At 37.8% G+C, this 15,406-nt stretch overlaps 1 protein-coding gene across 6 annotated transcripts in view; it reads right to left on the minus strand.

Moving 5' to 3' along the window:
• Positions 1–15,406, minus strand: part of MYT1L (myelin transcription factor 1 like) — a 300,604-nt gene that overhangs the window by 15,510 nt on the left and 269,688 nt on the right. For all 6 annotated transcript variants that reach the window (XM_090136335.1, XM_090136340.1, XM_090136339.1 and 3 more), the window contains 3 exons: positions 9,639–9,701; positions 3,499–3,582; positions 1,925–2,146 (listed from right to left, as the gene is read on the minus strand). In XM_090136335.1, coding sequence (XP_089992461.1) covers positions 1,925–2,146; positions 3,499–3,582; positions 9,639–9,701 — 369 coding nt within the window. The remainder of the gene's footprint in view (positions 1–1,924; positions 2,147–3,498; positions 3,583–9,638; positions 9,702–15,406) is intronic.

A 15,406-nucleotide genomic window follows, 5' to 3' on the forward strand; every position in this document is an offset into this window, starting at 1 on the left:
GTTCACAGGCTTAGCAATTCAGCTGCACAACTCAGAACTGAGACCAACCTTGAATTTTCAGAGGAAATAACCCAGGTTGTGCTCCCTCACCTCAGGATGTATACCTGAGTATACTGAGTGCACTGCTATTATCTTCCTACTGGCTTTCTGACAGCCTTATAATTAATTAGGCTTTCCTATGTATAATGTAGATAGTCCAAAATAATCCTCTTTTTTTCTAACCACTTCTACTTAAATTTCTTCAGCAGATAAAAGGCACTAGATGATGTCTATTACTTTCTTCCATCACACCTAAGCATTTTGCAAACCCAGTTTGCAAACCCTATTGCTGCTCAAGCATAAATCCTATTCTATAAACTTACTTGCAGATCTTGGAATTCCACTGTGTAATAACTAAATTGCATTTTCTTATATCCTATCTGCAGACTCTTTCCAATTCATTTTCATATTAGTAATAGGTCACTTTATTTCACACTGGCCTTCCCTTCTGGTCCTGTCTCCTCTGTGAACCGTACTATTTCAAATCCGTGCTTCAAATCCCTCCTGGTAACTCCTTGTTGCCATTCTTTCCTACACAAAATTCCTTGATAAAACTATTCATAGGAATTTCTGTGGATAGGAAAAGCAAACACTGAACAAGCACATTGTTGGTGCTTTTGTACATAGGACAGGAGTCTGAATTTACTAAAGTTCGTGACTTTTTCCATTGATTACTTATTTCTTCTTCAGAGGTACGTATGTATTTAAATGCCAGACTATTTGATTAACAGTTGGAGCAGTTTTTAATCTAAGTACTGACTTCCCATCTTTTGTGGATCATCTCAAGAGGCCATTATTATCAGCAGAATATACCTTGAGCGCAAGGTGCAACAGCAGCTCTAAGAAATCTGTGCCTTAGAAACCTCTCTCTCTGTATATAATAACTGATTCAATAGCTGGTATAATTTTCACAAGCCAGTTTGCTGTTTCAGTTTCCAACTATTACAGCTGTTCGAATAACATAACACTAATGTCTATTTATGAAAGGCAGAATATAAAATCTCAAATAACACATAAAAGACACTATTGCATTTAGCTAATATGTATGCTGAGAGAACTCTGCTGATTGGTGACAAATTAAGCACACCGACTTGACATATCTGAAGAAATACTAGTTAGAGCTTTGCCCTGGCACTGTAGTCATGCTCACACTAAGATTCCCATCTAAAGCTCCAAAACACCCATTCCTCTTCATAACCTAATGTTAAAAACAGAGACAAAATTTATCCCTGGTAGACAATCCACTAATCTCCTAAAAGCTATGCAAAATGTTAACTCTGAAGTTCTCTTATTTTTGCTAAATTTATGTAAAATAGGGCCTTGTTTTCCTTTTCTCAAATATTTGTATTCCATTATTTTTAAATAATCTCATGTATTCTGTTTGGGTTTCTATTCTGTAATCTCCTGACTATTTTGAGTTAACATTTTCATTACCAAATAAGTAAAAAGTACATCATATTTATAGAACTGGTTTCTGAAAATACTTTCATTCCATGCTCATTTGTGAATCAACAGTATATTCAACATCTCTGAAAACGAGGTGGATTCTGATGTGTTTTACAAAGTCTATACCAAAGCAATTTTTTCAGAGTCACTCGATAAAACAGTAGCGTATTTACAGTTATTGTTATGCACATTTTTTTCCCTAAAATCTTCTGTATATTATAGATTCATATTCAGGTCTCTACTTGCAAAGATTTTCATTTAAGAAATCATGAGTCCTTATTTCCAGTTCTCTAAAAACATAAATGGGAAGCCTATTTTTAAGTAATAATGAATGTCAAAAGGAACAGAGCAATCTCACAGCAAAAAGCTGTATTCCAGATATTGTTAATATGATTTAAATAATATAATTAAGTGAAAAATATAAACCACGGTTACTCACCTACGATGAGTAAGAAAACTACCACTGACGTGTCCTGAGCCATCACATCCTGGGGTTGGACATGACATTCCTTCCGTCTTCACTGACTTCCAGGAGAACTGTGAGCCATTTAGGTACCCATCCTTTTGCCTTTTGGCAGCTAGAGGACACCCTGATGCGCTGCGATGGGATGCATATTTTCCAGTTATATGACCCTGACCATCACAACCAGGAACTGGACATCTGGATAGCAGATAGATGAGATAAACTTTATTGTCTTGCCATCATATACCTGGTAGCCTCTACAACAAAGTCAAAATAAACCTGACATGAAAAGAAAAGAACAATCATGCACTGTCGTCTTAAAAATAGTCAAGATACCCTCCAGAGAGTAAAATGACAAATAGAGCTTTGCTAATACATAAAAAAGTTCTTCTTACAAGTAAATAGCACACTGGAATTGGAATGGTGCTATGGAGCTCCACTCAGTAGGGAAATTGTCCATAAAAAGTCTGTGACCATAAAATCCTACTTAGTGTCATACTTGTTACGTTTTAAGTATGCGTATGGATTCTAAAGAAACCTTGTCCAAAGTCCTGGAAATGTTAGGTATGAACAGTGTGAGTGATGCTTTTCTGCACTAAAGGGATGCTGTCAGATTAAAAATCAAGAGTAAGATTATGAGAGATCATACAGAATCATAGTGCCTACTGCATCAGAAATGTGAACAACCACTCTCTGAATTGGAGAGATTATAACAAACTTGCACTGCGTGCCTAAAGAGATCAGTGAAGACAGCTCCATATTAATCTGTTACTAGAGAATCCCCTCTACATTTGCCCTATTTACTTAAAAACAAACAAACAAACAAACAAACCGAACAACACTCAGGGTTAGAAGGAAGAGGATAAGATTCTCAAAGTGAAATGTTTAAAGAAAATACTTCAGTCAGTATGCCACCACAAAGCACAGGCCAAAACAAGGCTAGTTATTTCATTGACTGTCCTGCGCTAAAATATTGCTGCAACACGACATGGAGAATCCAGTTCTGAATGTTTCAGAGCAGTCACTGAAGCTGCCAGGTGCAGCAGCTGTTGAAATCAGAGCACTTTTCAAGAAAAAAGCAAAGGCCTATAGGTAAGTATTTGTTCCTCTTCTTACAAACTGAATAAGCAGTCAGATTCTAAGTAGTACTTTCATACAAGTATTTAATTCTCTATTCCTGTGACTACTTTGTTTAGCATGCATGTTTTGTCTACAGCATGTAAACTTTGTAGGGTTTTTTAGAAGATAAAGATTTATGTAGCTTGTGAATTTCATGTGAAAGACACAAATTGCTTTAAATTAGAGAAGATCACATCCTTGGCAAGAATAAATCAGCATGGATCCTTGATTTGCAGTCACTGAATTCAAATGGGCCGGTGCAGAATTCCTTGGGATTTAGAGACTATGTATTTCTTATTAAGCAAAACTATTTCATACTTAAGACACATATTCTTGGATAGCTACAAACTAAAACGTTTGTCTTAAAAGCTGAATATATATACAACCTCTTAAAGAACATGTGAAGGCCCTTTAACAACATTTGTTCTCACCTAATTGGCTCTTGGTCTTCTTTGTCTTCCTTGCTTTGTGCTATCCTGATCCCACTCTTCTTTGCTCGCGGACAGCCTGAAAGACTGAGTGAAAGGAGACATTTTAAACCACAATTTCTCACTCTTTCATACAGTTAACAAGGGATATACTTTCTATAGCAAAAATTGGCAGTCCAGTTTCCAAAATTAATGTTCAGTAGTTTGAATAGGGAGGATTGCAGCATACAATCACAAAGGGGAATCTAAGCAACATAGCCTGTGATGGAAGGACAATAATTTAAGCTCTATGTAGACCACACACACAGGCAGTTCCTGAGAAGGCACAGAAAATGAAGCTCCTAGCTCTCTGCCTAATAATCTCTGCAGCTGACTCAGCAGCAGCTTATAGCAGCTTTGAGAGGAACAGAAGTGTTTCAGAGCTCAGAGACATTACATCCTCTGTATGGCTGAGAATCAAGAAGGTCAGAACTCAGGAGTGTTAGGATCTGTCAGTAGGACGGGGACACTATCAAAACTAAAATGCCATGTAAGAATCCTACAGATCTACTTCTTTAGAAAGAATTTAAGTGCTCAGAACGCTAAGCCCAGACAAGTTATACGTTAGACTAAACTATGCTTCTTTTAACTAAACACTGAGAATGTAGTTTTAACTACAAAAGATGGAAAAATATCTATTCCAGGATCTTTCAAGTTCAACTTTCTCTTTGCATATAAAGAGTTACAGAAGCAGTTTAGTGGAATTGGCCATGAGTTTAAGAGATATTCAAAGATGGGCAGAATTTTTTTTTAAGGAGCTGCTGTCCTCTGTTGAGAACATACCAAAAACCATGCTTTATGCTCTCCATAAATGTTATACGAACATATGAACAAATACAACGAAATCCAATGGTAGAACAACACCTTCAAATGTACTGAAATGAAAGACAAAGTTGTATTATAAAATTTGTCTCAGAGAAAGAAGTAAATAAAATAGAGTAGATTTTTGTTTCCAGCATGACATAAAGTATTTCAGCGTTGTATGGTCCTGTAGGTCCTGTATACAAAAAGAAGAGACACAAACAGTGGTAGCAAAAATTCGCAATATTTTGTCTTATTAAAGCTAGAGAGGGCTGTGAGGTACAAACAGAGGAAAGGGCTATGCAATCATGGATAGAATTCTGTGTTGGTTAATAAGAAATAAACCATAGGCAAAAACAGTCTGCATACTGTAAAGTTGTAGATAATTCAATTAAATAAAAGGAGGAATGTTGACACAAGATACTGGTACAGAGCATGTTACCTAGCAACTTTAAGTGAGATGACATGGCTACATCTATATTGATAAACAGAAAAAACCTAGAACTATTGTTGTTACCCAAGACCAGCTAGTTCACATCCGTACAACTCAACCCTCTTTCTCTGTAAGACACAACAGCCACACACATATTACTTACAGAGAATGATCTGGACATGTATGGAGCCCCAGATAATTTCTGAGAACTGCCTGGTAGACTTCTGCTGGCCCAGGGCCAGCGCCACATCAGAGCACACTCTAACCATTTAATAGCGTAGACAACTGCACTGCCTATATCAAGAACCAACCTACATAGCCTGTGTTCTCATCCCATGCCATAATACAAACGTAGCTGGTCATTTTCCTTTTTAAAGAAAGCTGCTGTTTTATAGCAGCTTTTATAGCACCCACCAAAGTACTCTAGTTCTCTGCGTACAAATCCCTTGCCAGTGAAGAATAGTTTATGTTGAAAATAATGATGTCATAATCTGAAGAAGTCAAAGGCAGGAGCAAAGAAGCAAAAGGGGTTTAGAATAAGTGAAAACAAGGTATGGGACAAGGATGCTGTTTGGGAACAGGTTGTTTTACTGACTCATACTACGTAGACTGAAAAAAACAAAGGTGAAAGAATGGGAGTTACAGGTATCCCCAGGTTATCTCCAAAATTACTTTTTCTCACTGTGTGAGAATTAGCAGATTTTGCATCTGAAAGCTGAATATTTAAAAAAATGCCTGAGAAAGCAACACTTTTTTAGTAGGTGTACAGATGGATATTCTTGCAGATGATGACATTTTCATAACATATTCTGAATTAAGAATTTCTGCCTTGACTAATGATTTAATGCTTACTGCATATTAAATCAACTCAATTATCACCTATTTATTGGTGTTTTGGTGCATCATCTTTTTGCAATAGATCTTTCTATTTTGGCACTATGATTTATTAGAGAATTCTAAGACTTTTCAGATCTTCTAAGCAGACATTTCCAACAGACAGCTTAGAAGGTTATGATTAATTCATTTTTCCTCTGACAGCAGATTCACCAAGAAAACATATGTCAAAGATGAGACTTCATTATAATTTTTCATCCTGTGTTAACCAAAATGTATTATAAAGTAAACATATTACTTCATTTTGATTTCAGTTCAATTCTTCATCTATGAAGATAAAAGATAATGAGAGAATTCAAATGACAGTATATGCCAATATAACATCTTGCATACATTAAATGTCTGTGTGAAACTGCAGAAAGTCATGGCAGGGTTAAATCTGCCTTTATGTACATTATGCATGCAGCCATTTTAAATACATAATACTTGAATATCATGACAGCCATTTAGGAAATAAGTTTTTCAAGCAATTTCCTCTAAAACTGAAAGAATTAAGTGCATAAAATACAAATAAAAATGTTGACTCAGATGCAAGCCAAGGTAAATGACAATTTTCAATGTGGGAATTAGCTTAACTGTGGATGTATTGCAGAATCTTCCATATTCAATAGCATGGGATTTAGGCCACTGGTTTCCTTCCCTTTTAAAGAGGGTGCCTTTCGCTGGCCTCACCGCCTCAGGGAATGGCCTTCACATATATCATGAATTGAACAGTGAGGAGTTGGCTTAGTAAATGCAGTAAGTCTCCTGGGGACACTGGCTATTTTAAGAAAAAAGGTGTTCCTCTTTTCCTGGTCAATAGTACCATGTAGAACTTTAAACTAGGGAATGGGGGAGGAGATGCACTGCTGAATGTGATAGAGAGCCAAGAAACACAGTCACTTCAGGATGAAACAAGGGAAAACCTCAGATTTGTCCCAGAAGACTTTGGGAGGGCTCCTCCAAGAAGGTAACATGGCTGATACCCCAGCTGAAGTGCCTCTACACCAATGTACGTAATATTACTTAGCAGGAGGAGATGGAAGCCATGGTACAATTAGAGAACTAAGACCTAACTGCTATACACAGAAACATGGTAGGAAAAATCACACAATTGGAATACTATTAACAAGGGCTACAAACATTTTACAAGAGACAAGCAGGGCAGGAGTGGCCTCAGTGTTAAGAAGTGGCAGCAAAGAGCTGCCTCTAAAAAACAGCCATGATTAGGTAGAGAGCTTGTGGGTTAAAATTAAGTGCCTGATCAATAAAGGACATCTGGTGGTCGGGGTCTACTACAGGCTGCCTGATCACAGAGAGACTGTGGATGAGGCCTTCTTGCTTCAACTACAAGAAGCGCTGCACTCACAGGCGCTTATCCTGATGGGGAATGTTGACCACTCACATTTTGCTGGGAAAGCAAAATGGCAGGCTGCAAACAATCTAGGAAACTCCTGGAATCCATTAAGGATATCTGGTCCAGGTATTGGGCAGAGCATCTAGAGGTGAAGTGTTACTGGACCTGGTGCTTACTATTACAGAGGAGATCATTAAAGAGGTTAAGAATGAAGACACTCTGGGCTTTAGTAACCGTGTCCAGGTTAGGTTCCTGATTCCAAAGAATACTGGCCTGGCAAAGAGCAGAGGATTACTGACTCTTTAAGATGAGATCCCCTGGGAATCTGTCCTTGGAGACATAGGAACAGCAGACAATTGGCAACAATGTAAGGATGCCTTTCTGAGAGCAAAAGAGCTCTCCATCCCCCAACATAAGAAATCAAGCAGAGGAGGTAGGAAACTATGGTTGGATAAGGTCCTGCAGGTAAAACTGAGGGATAAGAAGGAAATGCACAGGCAGGGGAAGTAGGGATGTGTGGCTTGGGAAGAACACAGAGATGCTGTCTGGACGTGCAGAGATAGAATCAGGAAAGACAAGGAGTAGATAGAACTGAATTTGGCAATGGATATGAAAAATAATAAGGGTTTCTTCAGATGCACTGATCAGAAGACACAGATCAAGGAGAATGTATCCCTTCTGATAAATGAGAAAGGAGAAATGGCAACAATGGACAAAGAAAGGGCTGAGGTACTCAATGAACTCTTCTACTGCTGGTCTTCACTGGCAGTAAGGCTTCCCACATCTCTCAAGTCTGAACATCTAGGCATGGGTCAGAGGAGTTAAATCCCTCCCAGTGTAAACAAAGAGCAATTTCAAGACCACCTGATGACACTGAATGTCTACAAGTCTATGAGACTTGATGACAAGCATCTCAGGATCCTGAAAGAACTGTCTGATGTAGTTGCCAAGCCAATCCCCATTATATTTGAAAAGTCATGGCTGCTGACTGCAATAAGGAAAAGAAGCCTCAAATTTTTAAGAAAGGTAGAAGGGAAGATCTGGGAAACTACAGTCCAATGAGACTAATATCTTTGCTTGGGAAGATCATGAAGCAGATCCTCCTGGAGGCTATGTTAAGGCACATGCAAGACGAGGAGGTGATCTGAAACAGACAGCACAGCTTTACCAAGGGCTGATTGTGCCTGACCAGTCTGCTGGCCTTACATGATGAAATGATAGCACCAGTGGACAAGGGAAAAGCAAATGATGTCATCTATTTGGACTTATGCAAGACTTTTGATATGATCCCACTTCACGTTCTTATCTCTAAATTGGAAATATCTAGATTTTAAGGGTGGACTATTCAGTGGATAAGGAATTGGTTGGATGGTTGTTGTCAATGTCTCCATGTCCAGATGGAGGCTGATGATGAGTAGTGTCCCCCAGGTGCCTGTCTCAGGATCAGTGCTCTTAAATATCTTTATCAATGGCCTGAATAGCAGGATTGAATGCAACCTCAGCAAATTTGCTGATGACACAAAGCTGAGTGGATCTGGAAAAGCATGAAAAATGGGTCCACGTGAACCTGATGAGGTTCAACAAAGCCATGTACAGGGTGTTGTAATTGAGTTGGGGCAATCTCAAATATGTGTACAGACTGGAACAAGAACTAATTAAGAGCAGCCCTACATAGAAAGATTTGGGAGTTCCAGTTGATGAAAACCTTGATGCAAGCCAACAGCATGTGCTTGCAGCCTGTAAGGCCAACTGATCATGGGCTGTGTGAAAAGAGGATTGGCCAGCAATGAGAAGGAGGTGATTAACCCCCTCTACTCTGCCCTTGTGAGGCCCCCTCTGCTTCCTTTGGCCTTTGGTAAGGATCCCTTTTATAGGCAGACAATGTAACAGCTTTTCTCCACAAATTTCTCTTTCCATTCTTCAGACTTCACATAATTATAAGCAATTCATCGTGATTTAAAAACAAGCCAAACTTTATTCTGAAGTATATTAACAAGTCTGGTGCATATCAGATGCAACAGGTGCTTTGGTGGTCAGGGACATGATTTAGTGGTGGCTTGTTAGAGTTAGGGTAGTATGGTTAGGTTGAGGCTGGACTTGATGATCTAAGGCCTTTTCCAACCTTAGCAATTCTGTGATTCTATGATTCTATGATTTAAGACTTCAGGTGAGAGAGGCAGTAAACAAGTTAGTTCAATTTCACATTTAAAGAAATACGGAGAGATTCTGAAGTGACTGACAAAAAACAATCAGGGGGAAAAAAATGCAGGAACAGCGTTTCAGTCCAGAAAAGGTAAGACTGCAGAAAATGGTGAAGTTATTCAGAATGTAAAGCAATATAAATTTATAAATATTTAATTACTTATCTTGACTAACAGAGAAGGGAGAAAAAACTGCATTATTTTTATACAAAGATTCTGCTAGATACTAAAAAAATCTTCCTGCCTTTTTGGGTAGCGAGCCATGCTGAAACTGAGAAATGTTACTCATTCATGATATGTAGAATGAGTTAGACCAACATATGTCGACCTAAAGCACTCAATACTACTTCAGAGCTGAAAGAGAGAAGAGAGGTCTGTTGAACTCCCACATAGCCATTTATTTGATTGATTTAAAGAACAAACACTCCTCTTTACATACCTTCGATGTGAAGCATAATTTCCAGTAATATGTCCGGAACCATCACACCCAGGAGTTGGACACCTAGAATAATAATGTAAAAAGATACAGAGCAGAGTTACTGACAGATAAAATATAGCTGTCCATTTTATATTAAATATATATTAACTGTCTCAACCACTGTTTCCACAGGTGCCAGCCTTGGGGACCTCCAGCCATTCCTAAACCTATGCTAAGTTCTACACCAGGGACAAACATACTATTTTCACTCATAAAATATTTCTATTAAATACTCATTGCCTGCCCAGTCAAACATTTTCTGGATACCTCTAGCACTGGCAGATTACTGGAGATTTCCAGGAGCAGCCTGGCATTCCCTCACCATCAGGAATTGGTAGGGGTGACAGCAAATGCAACATCCCCAAAATGTATTCTTAGGTAATGGCTAAGATTACAAGTGAGCTGTTTTCTTTTCCATCAAGGCTCTTGCTCTAATCCCATAACACAACGTCATGAGATGTTGGTGCACTATGGAGATAACCCTCCACCACTCCAGGAAACAAAAGAAATGCCTAATGAAGTGTGAAGACGTGTCTCTTGCATAGAAACAATAACTCACCTAGCATTCCCAAGCATCAACCAACCAGATACACTCACTAGTGAAACTTATAATAATAGAATGACAGAAGAGCCATCAAAGAAAATGGGTGTTTCTACACTGTGAAGATGATTATGATCCCTACAGAACAATCTAATTTACAATATCAGTATAATCATTAACCAGTACTTGAATGGCTACACTGAATCAGAGAAGACAAAAGAAGAATTAATTTATACCCATAATTTATATATTATTTATACTCATTGATTTATATTCATTTGAACACTTAAATGCTACATGAATTCCAAAAATTCACTTTTCCTGAGTGTTACTTTTGAATTTTAGAGGTGCTTTAAAGCTTCTTTCAAAGTCAGCACTCTAATTCAAAAAAACATGTGCACGATCTCAGATGTTGCATTCTGGAACATCATTTCCATAATGTTGAGTTCATTGATTATTTGATTCCAGAATTCATGCACATTTTGCCTTTCACCCTTCAGATACATGCGTGCTTTCCTCAGAGTTGGTACATACTGATAAACTGGTTTACCAAAGTTTTCCTCAGTGACTTGAAAGTTTCTTAATATCAGGACTTCAAGCAATCTGGAATTCAGTGCACTGGGGCTGTCATGTTCCATTAGGCTGAACTTTAGCTCTTTAACGCTAATAACCATTACCTACTTCGGAAGAGCTCAGCAGGGCCAAACCTCAAACATGATTAATGCAGCTTGAAAGAGATAAATTAAACTGGAATTTGTTAAATGGAGTTCTCATATGGTTTTCTTCTGGACCAGTTCAGTTATTCTACAGAAAACATAAAAATACAGTAAGGCTTCCAGGATGTAAGCTAGTAAAACTTCTGGAATTCACTAGGTCACTGAAGTTTCTCTTCTACATAACAGAATGCCTGTGTGCACTGGACAAGAAATCTAAACAGGATCCTAAAGGATAATTCTTCTTTCCTCTTGATTTACAAGTTTACTTCACTTGTATACTAAGGCTTTGCCACAATGACTCCCTATTACAGTGCCTTTGCACAGGATGATAAGACCATGACCCTGACTAGAAAGTGTAAGTACTGCTGTGAGTCTTGATATCTCAAGACCCACACCCATGCTGACATCAAAAATTAATCTTTCTGCTTGTAGAAAGACAAAAAAAAAGTGTTTGTGCAGTTCTTTCTCACATACCCACATAAGAATACACTGAACAAATCATAGCTCTTTCCTGCATAGCCCTTACCACTCATTCTTTACTGTGGCTGCACATCATTAGCACAAACCTTGGATTCTAGATTGGCTAGTACTTTAATTTAAAAAATAAATGGGAAGGGTCTTATTTTTAGTTTCTTATATTTCAATATTTCAAATATAGATATTTAGATATTTTTGTATTTTTTCAGATCTACTGATTTTTAATAATTATTTTTAATTATTATTATTTTAATATCTATCAGGATTAAATATTAAATGTTTATTCAATCTCAATATGAGGTTTAACAAGAGCAAGTGTAGAGTTTTGCACCTGTGGAGGAATAACTGCATGCATCAGCACAGCAGGATGACCTGCTGAAGAGGAGCTCTGCAGAGAGGGACCTGGGGGTTCTGGTGGACAACAGGTTGGCCATGAGCCAGGAGTGTGCTCCTTTGGCCAAGAAGGCCAATGAGATCCTGGGGTGCTCTAAAAAGAATGTGGCCAGCAGGTGGAGGAAGGTGATCCTCCCCTCTAATCTGCTGTGGTAAGACCACATTTAGAATACATTGAGCAGTTCTGAGCTCTGTCGTTCAAAAAAGACAGGGATCTCCTAGAAGGAGTCCAGTGAAGGGTCACAAAGATGATAAAGGGCCTGGAGCATCTCCCTTATTAGGAAAGGCTGAGTAACCTGGGTCTCTTCAGCTTGTGGAAAAGAAGACTGAGAGGGGATCTGATAAATGCTTATAAATATCTAAAGAGAAATAAGAGGCAAATGGATGAGGCCAGGCTCTTCTTGGTGGTGTGTAGTGATAGGACAAATAGCAATAATCTAAAACTTGAACATACGAAGTTCCATACAAATATGTGGAAAAACTTCTTTACAGTAAGAGTGATGGACCACTGGAACAGGTTGCCCAGAGAGGTTGTAAATCTTCTTCTATGGAGAGATTTAAAGTCCATGTAGACGCCTACCTGTGTGACCTATTGTAGGGAATCTGTTTTAGTAGGGGGGCTGAACTCAATGATCTTTAGAGGTCCCTTCCGACCTCTGCAATTCTGTGATTCTGAGATCTTTCTTAATGAAGAAAACTTATTTCCTACTTCCATCAAGACCAGGTGCATCCCTGAAGCCTCACTGAAGCCTCTATCTCTGTTGTACCAAAATGTATTGGAATAAGATTTAATTAGATGAATTGAGTACACTTTGAATGTAAACATCCACTGCATGTAAATGAACAAAGTAGTTCATGGAGCCATCAGACTGTTCTTCTGTAGTCTCTCGGAGGTAAACAAAGATTCCTTTTTTTATGAAAATGTGCTATTTGAAGCTTCAAATTTTCATCCACAGAAGAATTCTTCAATTCTATTGAGAATAAACTATTATCAAAACAGAAGAACGTTTTTTCTCAGCTATTCCAATACTTTTGCTACAGGCAAGCATGATCAATAGTGTCTTAACAAAAAGGATTTGTAAGAGGCAGCAATATAACTGGTCAGTCAGTTTTAAAATTAGACAATTACACTTCAACCATTTGGACACTTAAGTAATTTAAAAACTAGCCTATTTTTTGTGTCATTTAGAACAAAAAAGTGTCTTAAGCAATTGATATTAAAGAAGAAATCATCCCGCTGTAGATTGAACTGAGAATCTTCTCAGAGGGCTCTGTACTGTTCACATCAGGTTTTTTTTGATATTATCATCATATTTTTGATTAAACCAAAAGGAGTTTTTCATGTAGGCAAGGATTTTAGAAAGACTTTTCTGATTTTACCATTATAAAATTTTTTCAAGTCTCACAAGCTGATACTGACTTAAATGTACAAGATGAAATGAGCATTTAGTGCAGTTGATAAGAGTATTTTAAAACCCTAGGACATTTCTATTTACTTCTGTTTCCATTCTATGAGAACTACTTATAGCCACTATGAAAGATGCTGATATGCAACATTCTGTTTCAATTACGATGCTATTACATTATTTATTTGCTATTCTAAATAAATTAGATAAGGAGACAACTTCAAGTCTCTGTATCATTAAAATTGTGGGACTTTCAGAATGTATTACCATACATAAGACTTGCATATACTTGATATTTGCTATAAACTGCTAAGTAACTATAGCTATCTGACTTAAGTGGTCTCACGTGCAGACAGCAATGCCTGAAAGATGAATGCATAGGTGCTTAGAAGAAGAACCTTACATGAGATCTGTTGTAATGGAATGCTGGAGTTTAGTGGAGAAAAGAGATACACAGTTTCCTCAATGACCTGAAGTGCATGTAATTTGACAGAATCAGAAACTTATTTGTAAATTCTACCTAACAGCTCACTGCAGCAATAGAATACTTTAGTACTGTAAAGACTGAAGTGACAAAAGAACTTCTCTTTGTAAAGAATAAAGTTCAGACCATGTACACTAACACTTTACACAGAATCAGAGCATCCAGTAAAAGAGCTTGCCAGTGATGAGGAATGCAGTCAGTACTGCCTTGATGTCCCCTCCATTTCACAGAACATCCCAAAGAAGATCTTGTAGGAACATAAACATAAGCAGAAAGCAGGAAACACAACAGAACAGCAACAGCTGAGGAAGCTGGAATCAGTATCAGCTTAGACTCAATAGCAGGAATGAAGCAAAGGAGAAAGCCAAACTGAGATAGACTACATGCAATGCCTAATACCCATTCTGTGCAGCAATTAAAAATCGCTTCTAGGAACTTGAAGGAATGTAAAGAGATTCTCAAGACTGGCAAGGAAATGGATGCCCAAATGGGCTCTGGAAAGGTTTTTCTAGATGCCAGCAGTTAAAAGTCTTGGTGCAAGCTCAGCTCAGAAGAAAAAACAGATTACATCAGCACAGTGGACTACAAATAAGATATACCTATTCTCACAGATTTTCATTTAGATCTATAGGCACAATATAGATCAAGTAATGTGACATCAAATAGGTTGTTAGACAAAGGTGCAAAGATAGAACAGAAGTAGTTTTGTCCTCATTACTGTGTATAGTTTTGGTTGAATTTTATGACATAAATTATCTCTAAAATACACCAATAAAACAAAGATATAGAAATCTGCAATATAATGAACTTTTTTTTTTTTTTTTTCTTATTTTTACCACAAAGTGACAGTGGCTCTTTGGAATCAGAAGAATTCTATTTCCCTTGTTAGGAGGCAGAGTTCATGGAAATTTTTTCAGTGCACAGTCTGAGCGTAACCCAGGGCATGGGCTCATGCTCAAGTGTAAGCTTAGGCTCCTTCTCTCTAAGAAAGCCTCAGTTGATATTTAGAAATACAATTAATTCTGTTTCCATCTCAGTCAAACCTTGTGTTCAGGGTTTGACAAATTTATATAAATCCAAATGGAAACATTGGATATAGAATTATGCAACCTCAAATTCACCGCACCACCCAAACAGAAGCCAGGTTATTCTAACATGATCACAGTTTTTGCTAATAGAGCTCAATATAATCATGAGAGACAGTTTAGGCAACTGCTATCAATGTAACTTCTTGTCTCCACGCTGCCCTTCCCTATGTCTCTTTCCCCTTCAACCACCCTTGGTCTCTTCTACACTGTGTGTCAAGTATGCCTTCTTGGCTCATTGGGAGCTCATTTCAGCCTTACTGTCCTCATCACTCAGTCTGAGTTGCCCAGTTTTCAATACGAAAAGGACATGTTATTGAGATATGCTGCAGTTTTCACAAGAATTGGCTTTGTATGTTATCTGCGTACTTGCCTATTACCAATAGCTTTCTGGCACTCAGTGGACACTTTACAGACACTCCACAAATAAAGAAGAAATAAGTCACTAATAAAAAATGGATTGCCAATTCTGGCTATGGAAATTCCTTCTACACTGTTTTTGTACTCAGAACACTTCCTCCCACGGAACTGATATTAAGCCATTAATTTTTCTCATGCTAGCCACAGCAGAAGCCATCAGATAGTTATCCTTTCCAGAACTTACCAAACTATACTAGGTTTCAATTA

This window comes from Phasianus colchicus, chromosome 2, assembly GCF_987193195.1.
Source record: "Phasianus colchicus chromosome 2, bPhaCol1.hap1.1, whole genome shotgun sequence".
Classification (NCBI taxonomy): Eukaryota; Metazoa; Chordata; class Aves; order Galliformes; family Phasianidae; genus Phasianus; species Phasianus colchicus.